Raw genomic sequence first — 14,894 nt, forward strand, 5'->3', positions numbered from 1 at the left:
TAGTTTAGTAATAATACATGTGTTTATCATTCAGCATGAATTAATAGTTGTATCAGTTCAGTTCAGTTCAGTCGCTCAGTCGTGTCTGATTCTTTGCGACCCCATGAATCGCAGCACGCCAGGCCTCCCTGTCTGTCACCAACTCCCGGAGTTCACTCAGACTCATGTCCATCGAGTGGGTGATGCCATCCAGCCATCTGATCCTCTGTCGTCCCCTTCTCCTCCTGCCCTCAATCCCTCCCAGCATCAGGGTCTTTCCAATGAGTCAACTCTTGGCATGAGGTGGTCAAAGTACTGGAGTTTCAGCTTTAGCATCATTCCTTCCAAAGAAATTGCAGGGCTGATCTCCTTTAGAATGGACTAGTTGGATCTCCTTGCAGTCCAAGGGACTCTCAAGAGTCTTCTCCAACACCACAGTTCAAAAGCATCAATTCTTCGGCGCTCAGCCTTCTTCACAGTCCAACTCTCACATCCATACATGACCACAGGAAAAACCATAGCCTTGACTAGATGGACCTTAGTCGGCAAAGTAATGATTCTGCTTTTGAATATGGTATCTAGGTTGGCCATAACTTTTCTTCCAAGGAGCAAGTGTCTTTTAATTTCATGGCTGCAGTCACCATCCGTATACATATACTTAATTTGTGTGTTCAAGTATACTTCAATTTCCTCTAGATATACTAATGACCAATATTAAGAAGGTATTAAGAAATGATCAAATTCACACATTTTTCTCCATAACACATGGTTAATTATACAGCTCAGGGATCAAAGTCCTATGCTATGAAAGTATATTTGCTTTTTACACCAGGGATCCAAGTTCAGCAGCACTTGAGGAATTCAAACAGAAACTGTTTACTAGTCAGAGGCCTGGTAAAGGACATAATTAGATAAATGCCTAGGGAATAGAAAGATAAGCAAGGGCACAGTCCTATCAACTTTTGCTAATAGTTCTTTTTCCTTAGTGCCTACTACATGGGTTTCCATCTTTCATCTGTAAATTGGTCAGTTTTCGTTGCAAGCCAGAGAATTTACTCTGGTTAGTTTAAAGAAAAAGAGATTTATTAAGGTAGTTCAGGTAGCTCACAAATTTTCTGCAGGGGCCATCAGACCAGGTTGGAATGCAACACATTCTTAAACAATAAACTGCTGCAGGATTGTTATTACCAGGAGTACACACTGCTGCCACCCTCCACTGATTGCACTTGGTGCCATGTGTCAGACAGTTTCTGAAGAATCAGATAATACCACTCCACATTTGCCAGAAGATCAGTTTCTGCACATGTGGCCACTGGTTCATGTTGCTACCTTCCATGCTTTACTTCTGGAGTCTTCTATGGGTGTATTTGCTTGGCACAACCTAGGTCTGATGCTTATACTGCAGCTGCAAATGAGACTGGAAGGAGTAGTATTTCTACTGTGGCAGGGATAGATTCATAATATAAGAACCAACTTAAATACTGAGAATGTTTACAAGATATTAGGCAGCTACAAGTGATAAAGTTCTAAAGGCTATGACTAAAGAAACTTAGTGAGGACACATTTATTTCAGAATGAGCTAGAAACTAAAATTAGGTGGCATGTTAACAGGATATGCTGACTAAATGTTGGAGGGTAAGATCTTTTTTGAATCTTGATGTGTAGGATTTGGACAAATTGTAATTTCTAAGTTGCAAACATCCAAAATACCTAGGGATAAACCTAGCATGAAATATGCATAACCTATGAGTAAAGTGACAACATGTGCTGAGAAGCATAAAAGAAGACAAAGAATGGGAAGACATCTTTTCTTGGCTAGAAACAATCACTAATATTAAGAATTCCATAATCTCAAAGTCAATCAAAGTGTGAATGGTGGCTGTTGCTGTTCAGTCACTAAGTCATGTCCAGCTCTTTATAACCCCAGGGACTGGAGCACACCAGGCCTCCCTGTCTTTCACTATCTCCTGGAGTTTGCTCAAATTTATGTCCATTGAGTCGGTGCCACTCTGTAACCATCTCACTCTCTGTCACTCCCTTCTCTTGCCCTCAATCTTTTCCAGCATCAGGGTCTTTCCCAATGAGCTGGCTCTTCGCATCAGGTGGCCAAAGTGTTGGAGGTGCAGCTTCAGCACTAGTCCTTCCATTAAATATTCAGGATTGATTTTCTTTAGCATTGACAGGTTTGACCTCCTTGTAGTCCAAGGAACTCTCACATCTGTATATGACTATTAGAAAAACTAGCTCTGACTATACAGACCTTTGCTGGCAAAGCGATGTCTCTGCTTTTTAATATGCTGTATAGGTTTGTCATAGCTTTCCTTCCAATGAGCAAGTGTCTTTGAATTTCATGGCTGCAGTCATGGTCCAGAGTGATTTTGGAGCCCAGTAAAATAAAATCTGTCATTGTTTCCACTTTTGCCCCTTCTATTTGCCATGAAGTGATGGGACTAGATGCCATGATCTTAATTTTTTGAATGTTGAATTTCAAACCAGCTTTTTCACTCTCCTCTTTCATCCTTATCAAGAGGCTCTTTAGTTCCTCTTCACTTTCTGCCATTAGATGATATCTGCATCTCTGAGGTTGTTGATATTTCTCCTGGCAATCTTGATTTCAGCATGTGATTCATCTAGTCCAGCATTTCGAATGATGTAATCTACATATAAGTTAAATAAGCAGGGTGACAATAAGTTAAATAAGCAGGGTGACAGCCTTTTCATACCATTCATGGATTACTGCCTTGCCATGGCTAAGGGACTTGGATAACTCAATGAAGCTGTGTGCCATGCAGGACCACCCAAGACGGACAGGTCATAGTGGAGGGTTCTGACAAAACATGGTCCACTGGAGGAGGGAATGGCAACCCACTCCATATTCTTGCTGGGAGAACCCCATGAACAGTAGGTAATGTGTGAATGGCAACCTTAGTCATAATTTCAAATGGGATTTTTTTTGAAGGGAACTTGACTAAATGATTCTAAAGATTTCTTACCTAAAAATAATTTTGATCATAGTATATCCAACAATATTCTGAAAAATAGAATAGTTAATAAATATAACAGCTAATAAAATTCTGAAAAAGAAAACTGATGAAGGGTAATTTTCACTAGTATCAAGGCATTAGTGAGTAAAGCAATGTGGTTTTGCTAGGACAGGAACAGAGGATGAGATAAAATAATTAGTCTAGAGGAGACTCAAGTTGATGGAGGAATAAAATATATGATAAAGATGATAATATCAAAAGATGGATTCTTTAATGAATAATGTAAAAAAAACTAGTCGTCAGAAATGAAAAAGAACTCACTATATTAACATAAAATCCAAATAAATTAAAGACTCAATGTAAAAGCTAAAGCAGTGAATTAAAAGACAAAAACCAAGTGTGGCCAGTATTACACTCTTGTCGTGGAGAAAGCCTTTTACCATCTCACACACACACACACACACACACACACACACACACTCTCTCTCTCTCCTTCGGAAAACAAAATTAAAATATTTAAGCATAAAAATTTTTTTAAAAATTGATTACAGTTAAAGAAGCCATGAAAAACAACAGGAAAAATATAAAACAAATTGGGAAAACTATTTGAAACAAATGTTTGAGAACATATCTGAAAATAAAACCAGGTGACAATACGGTCTCATGTTTATGGAAAACAGTTTTCCATCTTTTCACAAACATGCAACATATATGGACTGACAATCTGTGTCTCTTCCATAATTTAATCCATTTATAGAACTGTCACTGGCTGCATGTTTTATAGAAACTAGTGAAGCTATGCTGAAAATTTGTTAAGAGTTGGTTAATTTATCTGGCAAATTTTTAAAGTTCAAGGAATAGAGTTGTTTTTAAAAAAAGAGTTTGTTGTCTACTGTATTAAATCAAGTTTTCTATATTGACTACGTTTCCCCTGACCAAAAAAATAAATCTTTAGATAAAATTGCATTTCCATAAAAAGTAATGAAAAGTCTGCTACTATTAGGCAGACTCTTCTAACTTCTTTTGCTTCACTGGATCTGAGGAAGAGAAGGCAGGATTTTTAAAAGGGGGATTGTGTTCCCTTCAGATTGTTATTCTAAATCTGACTTGATAGCAGAACCCAAAGTACATCATCTCCCAGAGAAAGCTAGCTGCTTGCCAGACTGCTCTGTTACAATTGAACTGTAAATGGCTCACATCAGCACATTCTGTCAACTTTATATAAACCCCACTTTATGTAATGTGATTATAGATCCCCTGAACACTGCTCTGTACCTGCAGCTTGCAAACTGATTCTCTAGATATTTTCTGTCAGCTGTGATGACCAGGAAAAGCAGCTGGTGTTGACAGAGATGGTAGATGGCTATGCCTGCTTCGTTTCATTATTTCTAGAAGTCTGTTACCCCATGTTCAAAAGGGAGTAGGTAACTGAGTCCTTTCTTCCACTCACTCCCAAACTTTACTCCTCGATCCCTGTATCTATCACATCCAGAGATGTTTTGGGGCTGGCTTACTTTGACCAAAGGCCATGAGCACTCATTATGAAGAGTGAGTGATCCATGTGGTCAACATGCCTGTCTGCACAATGTGATTTATCCAGGAAAGCTTCACTCTCCATGGCTGTTTGATGATCTGACCCACTCTTGTCCCTGGCAAGGCTGACTTGATGGTGTGAAGAGCTCTTGGGAGATTCAGTTCAGATCAACAAACATTTATTGAGCCTCTGTTGTGTGCAGGCCCTGAGTGAGGCACTGGGGATGCCAAGACATATAATGCAAGATGCCCCTTTTGTGGAGGCGACAGTGGGAAAAACCTGAGTTTCAATGTATTATGATTAGTGCTAAGACTGCTGAATGTTGCATATAGGAGAGGGTACTTAGTTTAACCTGGAAAGTTAATCCAGGAAAGGTTTCTTGCAGAAATGATGCCTGAGCTGAGTCTTGAAGATTGAAAAGAATTGTATAGGTAGAAAGGGAGATTCATACAAAAAGTACAGCCTGAAAAACATCATATAGATGTGAAACAGCATGGGCACACAGGCAGGGAAACTCCCAGAATTCAGAATTCCTGGAAGGAAAATTTTCAGATGTGGGTGGGAGATGATGATGAAGAAAGAAGCAGATGTCAAACTGAGAGGGAACTGGATGCTGTATAATAAAGCCCAACAATAAAGCCTTTATTCTATAGGAAGTGTTGAGCCGTTTATTCCTTGCTTTCTCTCACACCCACCCACATTAAATCCTTCAGCAAATCTTCTTGATCAGATATGCCAGATTTGACTATCATCACCATCCTAGTGCAAGCTACCAAGGAACACAGCAATAGGTCCATAGTTATAGTGGGAGTAAGTCTTCCATTTCTGCTCCTCTAAAGTCTACCCTTTTCACAGAAGTGAGAGTGGTCCTTCTAAAATATAAATCAGATAATGACATTCCCCAGTAAGTGCTCAAACCTCCCATGGCTCCTTCACATCTAGAATAAAATCTACATTCTTACCAAGGCCTGGAAGGCAAGTTTTTACTTGAATTGGCCTGTGCTCTGCTCCCCACTTTGCCTTCAACCTCCTTACACACCGGGTTCCAACCTCATAGGCCACCTTGATGTGCTGGAACATGCAAAGATCTCTCTGACTCAGGCTTTTGCACTTGTTAATCACTCTGCCTGGAGTACTTGTGCTTCCTCACTGTCCATCTGTCTCATGACTGACCCTTTCCTCTCACTCCCTTCTGCTGAGAATTGACCCTCCTGACTACCCTTTCTAAAATATCCCCACTCCATCAATCTCTCTTTCCTGCTACATATGTCACTGTAGAGTTGTCTTCTTATTGCCTGTCTCACCCACAGAAATGTAAGCTTCAAGGAGGCAAAAATGGATCTGTTTTGTTTACTATGTATTCCCAGTGCAGGAGCATGAATTGATGAATGAATTCAGAACCATTCAAAACTTGGGAGTGAAAGAGTCATTCATGTATTTTAGACAAGCCATGCTGGCTGCAACATGGAGAATGTAGGTAAGTGGGTATATTCGGGTGGGGGAGGTGGGTAGACAGGAGTTAGAGACCAGTTTGGAAGTTCCTGTGTTAGTCCAGGTGAACAGTATGAAGGACTGAAGTAAGGCAGTGGTATTTGGCGTGAAGAAAGAGGAGATAGATTTGAGAAGTGTTTTGGAGATAAAAATTGGCCAAACATGATCAAATTACATCTGGGTCTCTCTTCAGATTCCTGGCTACAAAGGAGATGCTAAAGGATGCTGGAACTGGAAGTGGTCCAGAATGAGAGGGAGCAGGATGATGTTGCCTGAGTGCCTTCTGAGACCAGTGCTTTTCCATTTCAGCATTTCCCTGGATTAAAACTGCTAAAGCATTCATGTGTCCCTTGTGTAGTGCAGAAGCATTGTCTTGCATAGATCCCTATGACTACAATGAGTTGGATGTATTTTTGGCACCAGCTAGATGTTCAATAATAGTTTTAATGATAGTTTCTACAGCAATTGGGTTTACCCTGGAGGCTGCCCATCTCTCTAATGACTAGGGCCAAGCCAACTTATTTTATAAGATCTGGCAAAATTACAGTGTGAACTGGTAATGCCGTGGGCTGTTATACAAATTATACCAGGCCTGTCTCTGAGGAACTTATCCAAGCCTCTGGAGACTTCAAGAATACTAACTTCAAAGGAATTACGTGCTATTATAAATACTACAAACCAGGTAGTGTTTGATCTACTTGAAATTTCTGAAAATAAATTTGAGCTGTTGAAATTGACATTTTGTAGAGTATCACAATTTTTTTTTCAACATGGTTTGGGAAAGTTCTTTTTAGCTTGGGAAAATTTATTATTTTAGCCAAGGAAAGAATTGTGTGGCCTCAAATCTATAAACTTTCTATCCAAGAGAGATTATGAAATTATTTTGGATGATTGAGACAGAGGTCGTTCCAACGAAAAGGTTCATCACATGGGTGATTTAAAGCACTACTAAAATTGCCTTTCTAAGCAATGACCTAGAAATCTGACAATGTGATAATGAATTCTCAAACAAATAAAACAAACAAACACAAAAATCACACTGGAACATTTCACAATTGGCAGGACAAAAACTGGCAACAGCTGACTTCTGGAAAAGTGAATTGGATCTTATAGCATTAAAATGAGTTTGCAGACTATAACATGAAGTCAACACTTCTGTGAGAATTTTGGAATGCTCAATTTCCCACAATCTCATCATTTTTCTGCCTGACAATTGTAATTATTCTTCACCAACCTGACAGTCAAACTTGCTTCCTGTAGTGATAATATACCTGCTACCATCCTGACCATATTGGAGAAATGGCTTTTTCTTTGATAGGTTTGTTCATTTTGAAACTAACTTTCTATGTTATTCTAGCCACTCTCTTACATTATTCATTAACTAATTGCCATCCACATCTCTTTTTTCTGCTTTTTTTAAAATATCTTTTTCTCCGTGACTGAATATACAAAGATAATGGAAGTAAAATATTCTTCTGCTGTAAAGATGGGTGGAATAGATCAAAATCCACTTGTCGGATTTTCTTTAAATAGTCCTCCAGAGCAACCGTCTGTGCAAAAGCAGGAAATGCTTTCACAGGAACACTTTCGTGGAAGGACCTAGCATGCTTTAGGTGCAAGTGTGCCTGGCTGGCAATATCACACACCACATCTCTCACATTTCCATTTTGGCTCTTTTGTAGAAAATCCTCTTGTGAAACACCACGCAGCATACAAATACCCATGGGAAGGAACAGCTTTCTTCTGCTACCATGACAGGGTGCTGCTCTCAAGCAAGTGACAATGCCTTGCGTTTTTCCAACGTGATTTGTGGCATGATCTGCGTGAAGATCCTTTATGCCCAATATTTCTAGTGTTAGATAAAGAAGAGAGCTCTGAGTGTTTTTAGCATAATTTCCTAGTTCCTGAATGTTATGATATACTTTGTCATCCAAATTCTTTTCTCTTTCATCAGTGATTTTCACAGGCCATCTTTTAGTCAGATTATGTTTTCTGACAGCCTTCCATAGTTCAGTGGCCACACGCTGATGCGGTGGACTGTCACAGTATAAATCATTCACAGTTTTTTTTTTCCCCCCAAATTGCATTTGTATCAGTCCAATTGTTTTCTCAGAGACACGGTCCTTAACTAGCCTGGGCCAGTTCCACATTGAAGGCTCTCAGTGCAAAAGCAGAGCTTCTGGATTCGGCAGGGAGAAGCAGGGAGCATAAACAGCCTTCATGATCTTGTTTCCGCAGTGGCTCCCAGCAATAGTGGCCCGCGCCTGAGGAGTCAGGTCTACTGGCCATGGCTACACTCCACCCAGGGGTGGCCCGCGGCAGGACAGGCTAGGGATGCCAAGCTGTAGTGGTCCCCGAGTCAAGCCTAGCGTGGAGACCACCAGGACACCCACCGCCAACTGTATTTCTGACAGCAGTTTACAACTTTGGAAAAAAATAAGGAGATACAAGCTTGTCTCCCTGATTATAAAGAAAAGACTTTTTCACTTATGTCACATATTTAATGACTGAGGCAAGTTACCACATACTACTTCAGAAAACACTGGACATTATTGTATGCTTCCAAAACATCTAAGGTCATGAAGTAATCATGGATTTAATGAACAAGACATTGTAAAGGAATCTAATTCTGTACAGTTTGAGTAGATATGAATAGGACACTAAGACCAGGTCACAGGCTTTAAAAAAGAACAATACTAGTTAGAATAATTATAAAGTAAAAGTGCTTGATAGTTATAAAAGTTATTGATTTGAAATCCATTTAATTGATTATTTATTCAGTAAGTTTTTACTTCTGAGAAGGTGACATTTGAGTATGCCTTTAAGGAGGTGGTGGAGTGAACTTGGCAGAGATATAACCTGAGGAAACAGTTTTCTAAACAGGAGGAATTGCCAGTGCAAAGCCCTTGAGGAAAGACCACACCTGGAGTATTGGAGGAGGGGCAAGGAAGAACATACCTGCTGTGGGCTGGAGCAGAGCAATGCGCGAGGGGCGGGGGATGAGGCAGGGTGGGCAGGACGCACACAGGCCAGCGTGGGAACTCTGATTTAAGTTGTTTTTTTTCATTTGTATTTATTTATTTATTTTTAATTTAAATTTATTTATTTTAATTGGAGGCTAATTACTGTACAATATTTAAGTTTTAAAGATTCAATCTGTCTGGTATACTGAGAATAGGTTGTAGGGGGAATAGGTGGATTCAAGGAGACTCAGCTCAGTTCAGTTCAGTCGCTTGGTTCGGTTCAGTCGCTCAGTCGTGTCCAACTCTTGGTGACCCGATGGACTGCAGCATGCCAGGCCTCCCTGTCTATCACCAACTCCCAGAGTTTACTCAAACTCTTGTCCATTGAGTCGGTGATGCCATCCAACCATCTCATCCACTGTCGTCCCCTTCTCCTCCCACCTTCAATCTTTCCCAGCATCAGGGTCTTTTCCAATGAGTCAGCTCTTCCCATCAGGTGGCCAAAGTGTTGGAGTTTCAGCTTCAACATCAGTTCTGCCAATGAATATTCAGGACTGATTTCCTTTAAACAGGAGACTCTTTAAGGGGATAATATAGGACGGTGGTTTTGACAGGTGGCAGCAGTGGAAGTGGTGACCAGTGATCAGATTCTGGATGTATTTTAAAAGTATAAATTCTTTACCACTGTTGGGTAGATTGGCGACATGAGAGAAAGATGCAAGTTAGGACAACTCTTGGAGTTTTAGTGAGCAAATGGAAGGAAAGAGTTGTCCTTTCTGTTAGATATTTAGGAACGCTGTGAAAGATTATGACAAACTGGATGACTTCAAATGACAGAAATGTACTCTGTCACAGTTCTGGAGACCGTGAGTTCAGAGTCTTAGTGTTGGTGAGCCTGCACCCCCTCTGAAGGTTCTCGGGGAGGACCCAGTTCTTTGTGTCCCCTAGCTCTGGTGTCTGTTGGCTCTCATTGACACTCCTCGGCTGTATTGTTCTGGTCTCTGGTTCTGCGGTCACACTGACTCCTGCTCTCCGTCTCCGAGGGTGCTTGTCTTAGGCCCCCCATGGGGTAATTCAGGATGATTCCATTACAAATCCTTACTGAAAGTCTCCTTTACTAAATAAGGCAATGTTCACAGGCTTCCCTGGTGGCTCAGAGGTTAAAGTGTCTGCTTGGAATGAGGGAGACCTGGGTTCGATCCCTGGGTTGGGGAGATCCCCTGGAGAAGGAAATGACAACCCACTCCAGTACTCTTGCCTCCCATGGAGGGAGAAGCCTGGTAGGCTATAGTCCATGGGGTCACAAAGAGTCGGACGCAACTTCACTTTCACTTTTTCACAGGGTCTAAGGATTTTGGGGGGCTCATTATTCAACCCACTACACCATTCATTAAAATGGAGATGGTGAGAAAAGCATATGAGGTGAGAGGGAGGGATGTATATAATTTTAATTTTCACTGAGAGGGCACCTGGTGGCTGCCTGAGTTGTTGACTTAAATAGTTATTATTATTAAAGATATTCATTATATTGGTCATGTAAAAGAAAAGATTATAAAATCCCTGTAAAAATCCAACATGCTGCCCAAATTTAGCCATTAGCCTCATTCTTCATTTAACATTTTAACTCAAGTTGTTAAAACAAGTGCGTTGTTCATGTTTGAATTTTATTTCCTCTCCCTTCCACCAATCTGTGTTTATTTTTTTAAAAACCCATTTATTAACTATTTGGTGTCTAGAGTGTGCAATTCACCATGCTAAGCAAGTCAGACTTGCAAAGATAATTAAGAAATAATTTCTTTCACTAAAGAACACACAGAAAATAATTTGGCTCAGACTAGTCCCTCCGATACACACACATTCTGTCCTAATATGACTTAGTATAGCTTGTTTACAGTAGGTATTTGCTGCGTAAGAATATAGGTGGCTGGCTTTCTTTTGGTAATTAAGATTTACAGGGGTCACAAATCCAACTTTTTGTTTCACACAATCTCTTTCCCTCATTACATTGAGAAGGTTTAGGCAATCATAGATAGTGAGCAGTAGGCTCCAAAAGTGCTTTGAAATGCAGGAACAAGACACCAGAATGAATACATGGTGGGTGGAATCAGTTTATTTGAAGAAGCTTTTCCTAGAAATAACCCATCCTACACTCTGATTTGGAGAAGAGAGAGTTTGCTGAAGAGACAGAAGTGCCGGAAAACAAGCACCATAAAATGTAACTAATGTAAAAGAAACTGTAATCCTGGAAATGGAAACATGTTAGAGATAAATGATTCTTATGGAGTTTAGGAAAATGAAAGTTGGTGCATAATTTCAGTGTTTATCCCTGACTGTTCAACAGGGACAAGAGACTATGTTTTATGTCACTAGTAATCATGACTAGATGTCTTGAAAAGTGATGAATTCTCTGACTCCTCAGATAGCTTGATTTAAATAGTTCACAGGACTGTCTAACCTCCTTTGCAATGAACCTGGACTCCGCAGATGGCAGACAGTTATTATAAAGGGCTTGGAGGGTAGTGCCTGACATATAATATAACCCCTACCAAGATTAGCTGTTATTATGGATTATTATTTTATTTTCCTGGCTACTTTATTATTTCTCCCAGTGTGATCAAACAGTTGGGGTGAAACTGAGTTTATAAACCTTCTTGGCCCAATCTAGACTGTGATGATTCTGGTCAGGATGTGATTAGTTATTTATAACTACTCCTGAAGGTAAGGTTAACCAGTTCTCTCCTAATATTATGACAAGAATATTTCCTCTCACTGAGCTCATATTTGTTAATAATTGTCATGTATCATCACCTAATGATTGTCTCTTTGTTTAAGCACATTGAAACACTGTTCTATTATGCTCTTCTTTCACAAACACCTTTCAATAGGTCAACTGCTCCTGCTGCTGCTAAGTAGCTTCAGTCATGTCCGACTCTGTGTGACCCCACAGATGGCAGCCCACCAGGCTCCCCCGTCCCTGGGTTTCTCCAGGGAAGAACACTGGAGTGGGTTGCCATGTCCTTCTCCAATGCAGGAAAGTGAAAATTGAAGTTGTGTCCAACTCTTCATGACCCTATGGATTGCAGCCCACCAGGCTCCTCCATCCATGGGATTTTTCAGGCAAGAGGACTGGAGTGGGGTGCCATCGCCTTCTCCCAATAGGTCAACAGTATCCTCCAAATAGTCTAAATTCCTTCAAGCAGTATTTAAGATCTGCTTGTTACCATTTGATTCCAAGGTGATTCCCACTTACTTTTCGCATCACACCACTATTTTATTTCCAGATGACTACCAAAATAGATCATTAATCATTCCTCCTTTATAAGTGTATGCTGCACTGCCTCTGTGCCTTTGCTTATGTACTCCCTGGCGTGATCCAACTTCCTACAGCTACTCATCTCTTATTAGGCTTCTCACTGTTGCTCAAAGGCCAGCTCAAAGGCCATCTCCTCCACCAGACATTTCCAGTTCCCTCAGGTTGGAAATGACTGCTGTAAAACACTGAAGTTCATGGGTTTACTTTTATAATGTTTGCCATGTCACAGTAATTTGTCTACAAGTGGGAGACACAGTGTGCTATCACAGGAAGGAGCTACTGCTCCTTAGACTCATATCCACAAGTACTGCTTACTGGTTTTATAAACCTAGTGAGTGAAAGTCGATCAGTTGTGTCTGACTCTACTTCCCCATGGACTATACAGTCCATGGAATTCTCCAGGCCAGAATACTGGAGTGGGTAGCCATTCCCTTCTACATGGGATCTTCCCAACCCAGGGACATAACCCAGGTCTCCCAAATTGCAGGTAGATTCTGTACTAGCTGAGCCACCAGAGAAGCCCTTTATAAACCTAACCACTTACTTAAACTCTTGAGCTCAGTTTCTTCATCTGTAAAATAAGAACAGTAATATCTATCCTATCATGTTAATATGAGGATTAAATGAGATTGTACATGTGCTGTAAAACTCTTGGTGCAGTTCTTTGCGCATTGTGTGTGTGTGTGTGTGTGTGTGTGTTAGTTGCTGAGTCGTATATGACTCTTTGCCATCCCATGGACTGTAGCCTACAAGGCTCCTCTGGCCATGAGGATTCTCCAGGCAAGAATTCTAGAGAGGGCTGCCATGCCTTCCTCCACGGGATCTTCCCAACCCAGGGACTGAACCCAGGTCTCCTGCATTGCAGGCAGATTCTTTACTGTCTGAGCCAATTTATGTTTGAAATGATTATTTTATTGCTATTATTATGTTTTCCACTACTTATAGTCATTTTGAGGGCAGGGATCATGCAGTCTCATTTCTCTTTATATCCTGCTTAGCACATCATCCTATATATAGTCTCTCCTTTGCTAAATTTATGAGCATATGTATATCAGTTTTGTCTCCTCAGCTATATTATACATTTCTGGAAATCAGGGACAATGCCTTGTGCACTATAGTAAACATGTTTAGTGCCCAGTTAATGGCTGGTGTAATATGTATACACCCAGGTAGGAATAAGACCTTTTTAAGTACCCTCTGCTGGAGTAGGAAATGGCAACCCACTCCAGTAATCTTCCACAGAGGAGACTCATAGGCTACCATCCATGGGGTTTCAAAGAGTTGGACATGACTGAGCACACACACACACACATGCACCCTCTTCTAGGAATGACACTCCTGCCCCAGGCACTTTGAACAACCGAATCTTGACTGCAGTTGTTACTTTGAGTCTTGAGGATCACTTCTTTCAGACAACATTCTTTAAAAAGGTTTGAAGAAATTGTGTGCAATTGAAAATAGCTGAACCCAGATAGCAAATTAGTACTATTATACTTAAAACTAAGTAATGCTTGAATACATGCCAACAAATTACAGTGAGTATTGAATGTTATTCTGATGGAGACATTCATCTCTTTACAGGAGGGAACTGGTGATATCTTAGGTAAGTGTGGATCAGAAAAATACCTTCGACCTAGCGCTGGTTCCTTTGTATGGCTCTTTTTGTAAGTTCCACACTCTCCACGTCCTATATCTTCCTGCCTCAGAATGGGCATGCATTGACTTAGACTCAGGATTAGTACATTTGGTTGTTACATTTACAGTTGCTTAGAACAGCCTTTAACTAGAATTTTCATAAATCATTTCTTTAAGTAATTGCATCAGATGTAATTTGCAGAAAATCCATTATTGCATCAAATTTAAGAAGGATTCTTAGCATCCCCTATATTCTACAAAATCCTTGTCCCCTTTTTGGCAAGCACTGCTGCAACTTGGTTTCTCTGACAGTTTTTGGATTTGCCCTATATTGAAGGACTGAAAATATATATGTATTTCCATGAATTTTTGACATAATGAAGCAACCACTGGTTGGATTCAATAATTAAAAATAATGTTCTGTTGTGCAGAAATCATTTTTATGGCTTTCCATGTATACAGAGAAATATCTTCTATGCCTACTTATAATTTAAAAAAATTAAGCACTGCTTGAGCTACATGTCACTATTACACTCTCAATGCTTATTGAGTAACTTTGGAGTTTATTCAACAAGCTGAAACTCCAATACTTTGTCCACTTGATGCAAAGAATTGACTTATTTGAAAAGACCTTGTTGCTGGGAAAGATTGAAGGTGGGAGGAGAAGGGGACAACTGAGGATGAGATGGTTGGATGGCATCACTGACTCAATGGACATGAGTTTGAGTAAACTCTGGGAGTTGGTGATGGACAAGGAGGCCTAGTGTGCTGCAGTCCATGGGGTCGCAAAGAGTCAGACATGACTGAGCAACTGAACTGAACTGAACTGTGCTTTGGAGTTTATAGTACTGTTCTTACAGTTTATAAGATGTTTGAATCCTAACAATAACAAAATTCCTAAATACTAACATCTAAATTCATAGTATCTGAAAAGTGTCTTGTGACAGTCATGTAACCTTCATCCTCACAAATGAAGCTTAGGCAATTCTATATCA

At 40.3% G+C, this 14,894-nt stretch overlaps 1 protein-coding gene across 1 annotated transcript; it reads right to left on the minus strand.

Annotated features, from left to right (window-relative positions):
* Positions 1-7,358: 7,358 nt before the first annotated feature.
* On the minus strand, positions 7,359-13,983 carry LOC128060689 (NADH dehydrogenase (ubiquinone) complex I, assembly factor 6-like). The gene is given in 3 exon segments (XM_052653069.1): positions 7,359-8,117; positions 8,119-8,316; positions 13,891-13,983. Coding segments are annotated over 3 exon segments (1,050 nt in total).
* Between the last annotated feature and the right edge of the window lie 911 nt (positions 13,984-14,894).

This window comes from Budorcas taxicolor, chromosome 2 (genome assembly GCF_023091745.1).
Source record: "Budorcas taxicolor isolate Tak-1 chromosome 2, Takin1.1, whole genome shotgun sequence".
Lineage (NCBI taxonomy): Eukaryota > Metazoa > Chordata > Mammalia > Artiodactyla > Bovidae > Budorcas > Budorcas taxicolor.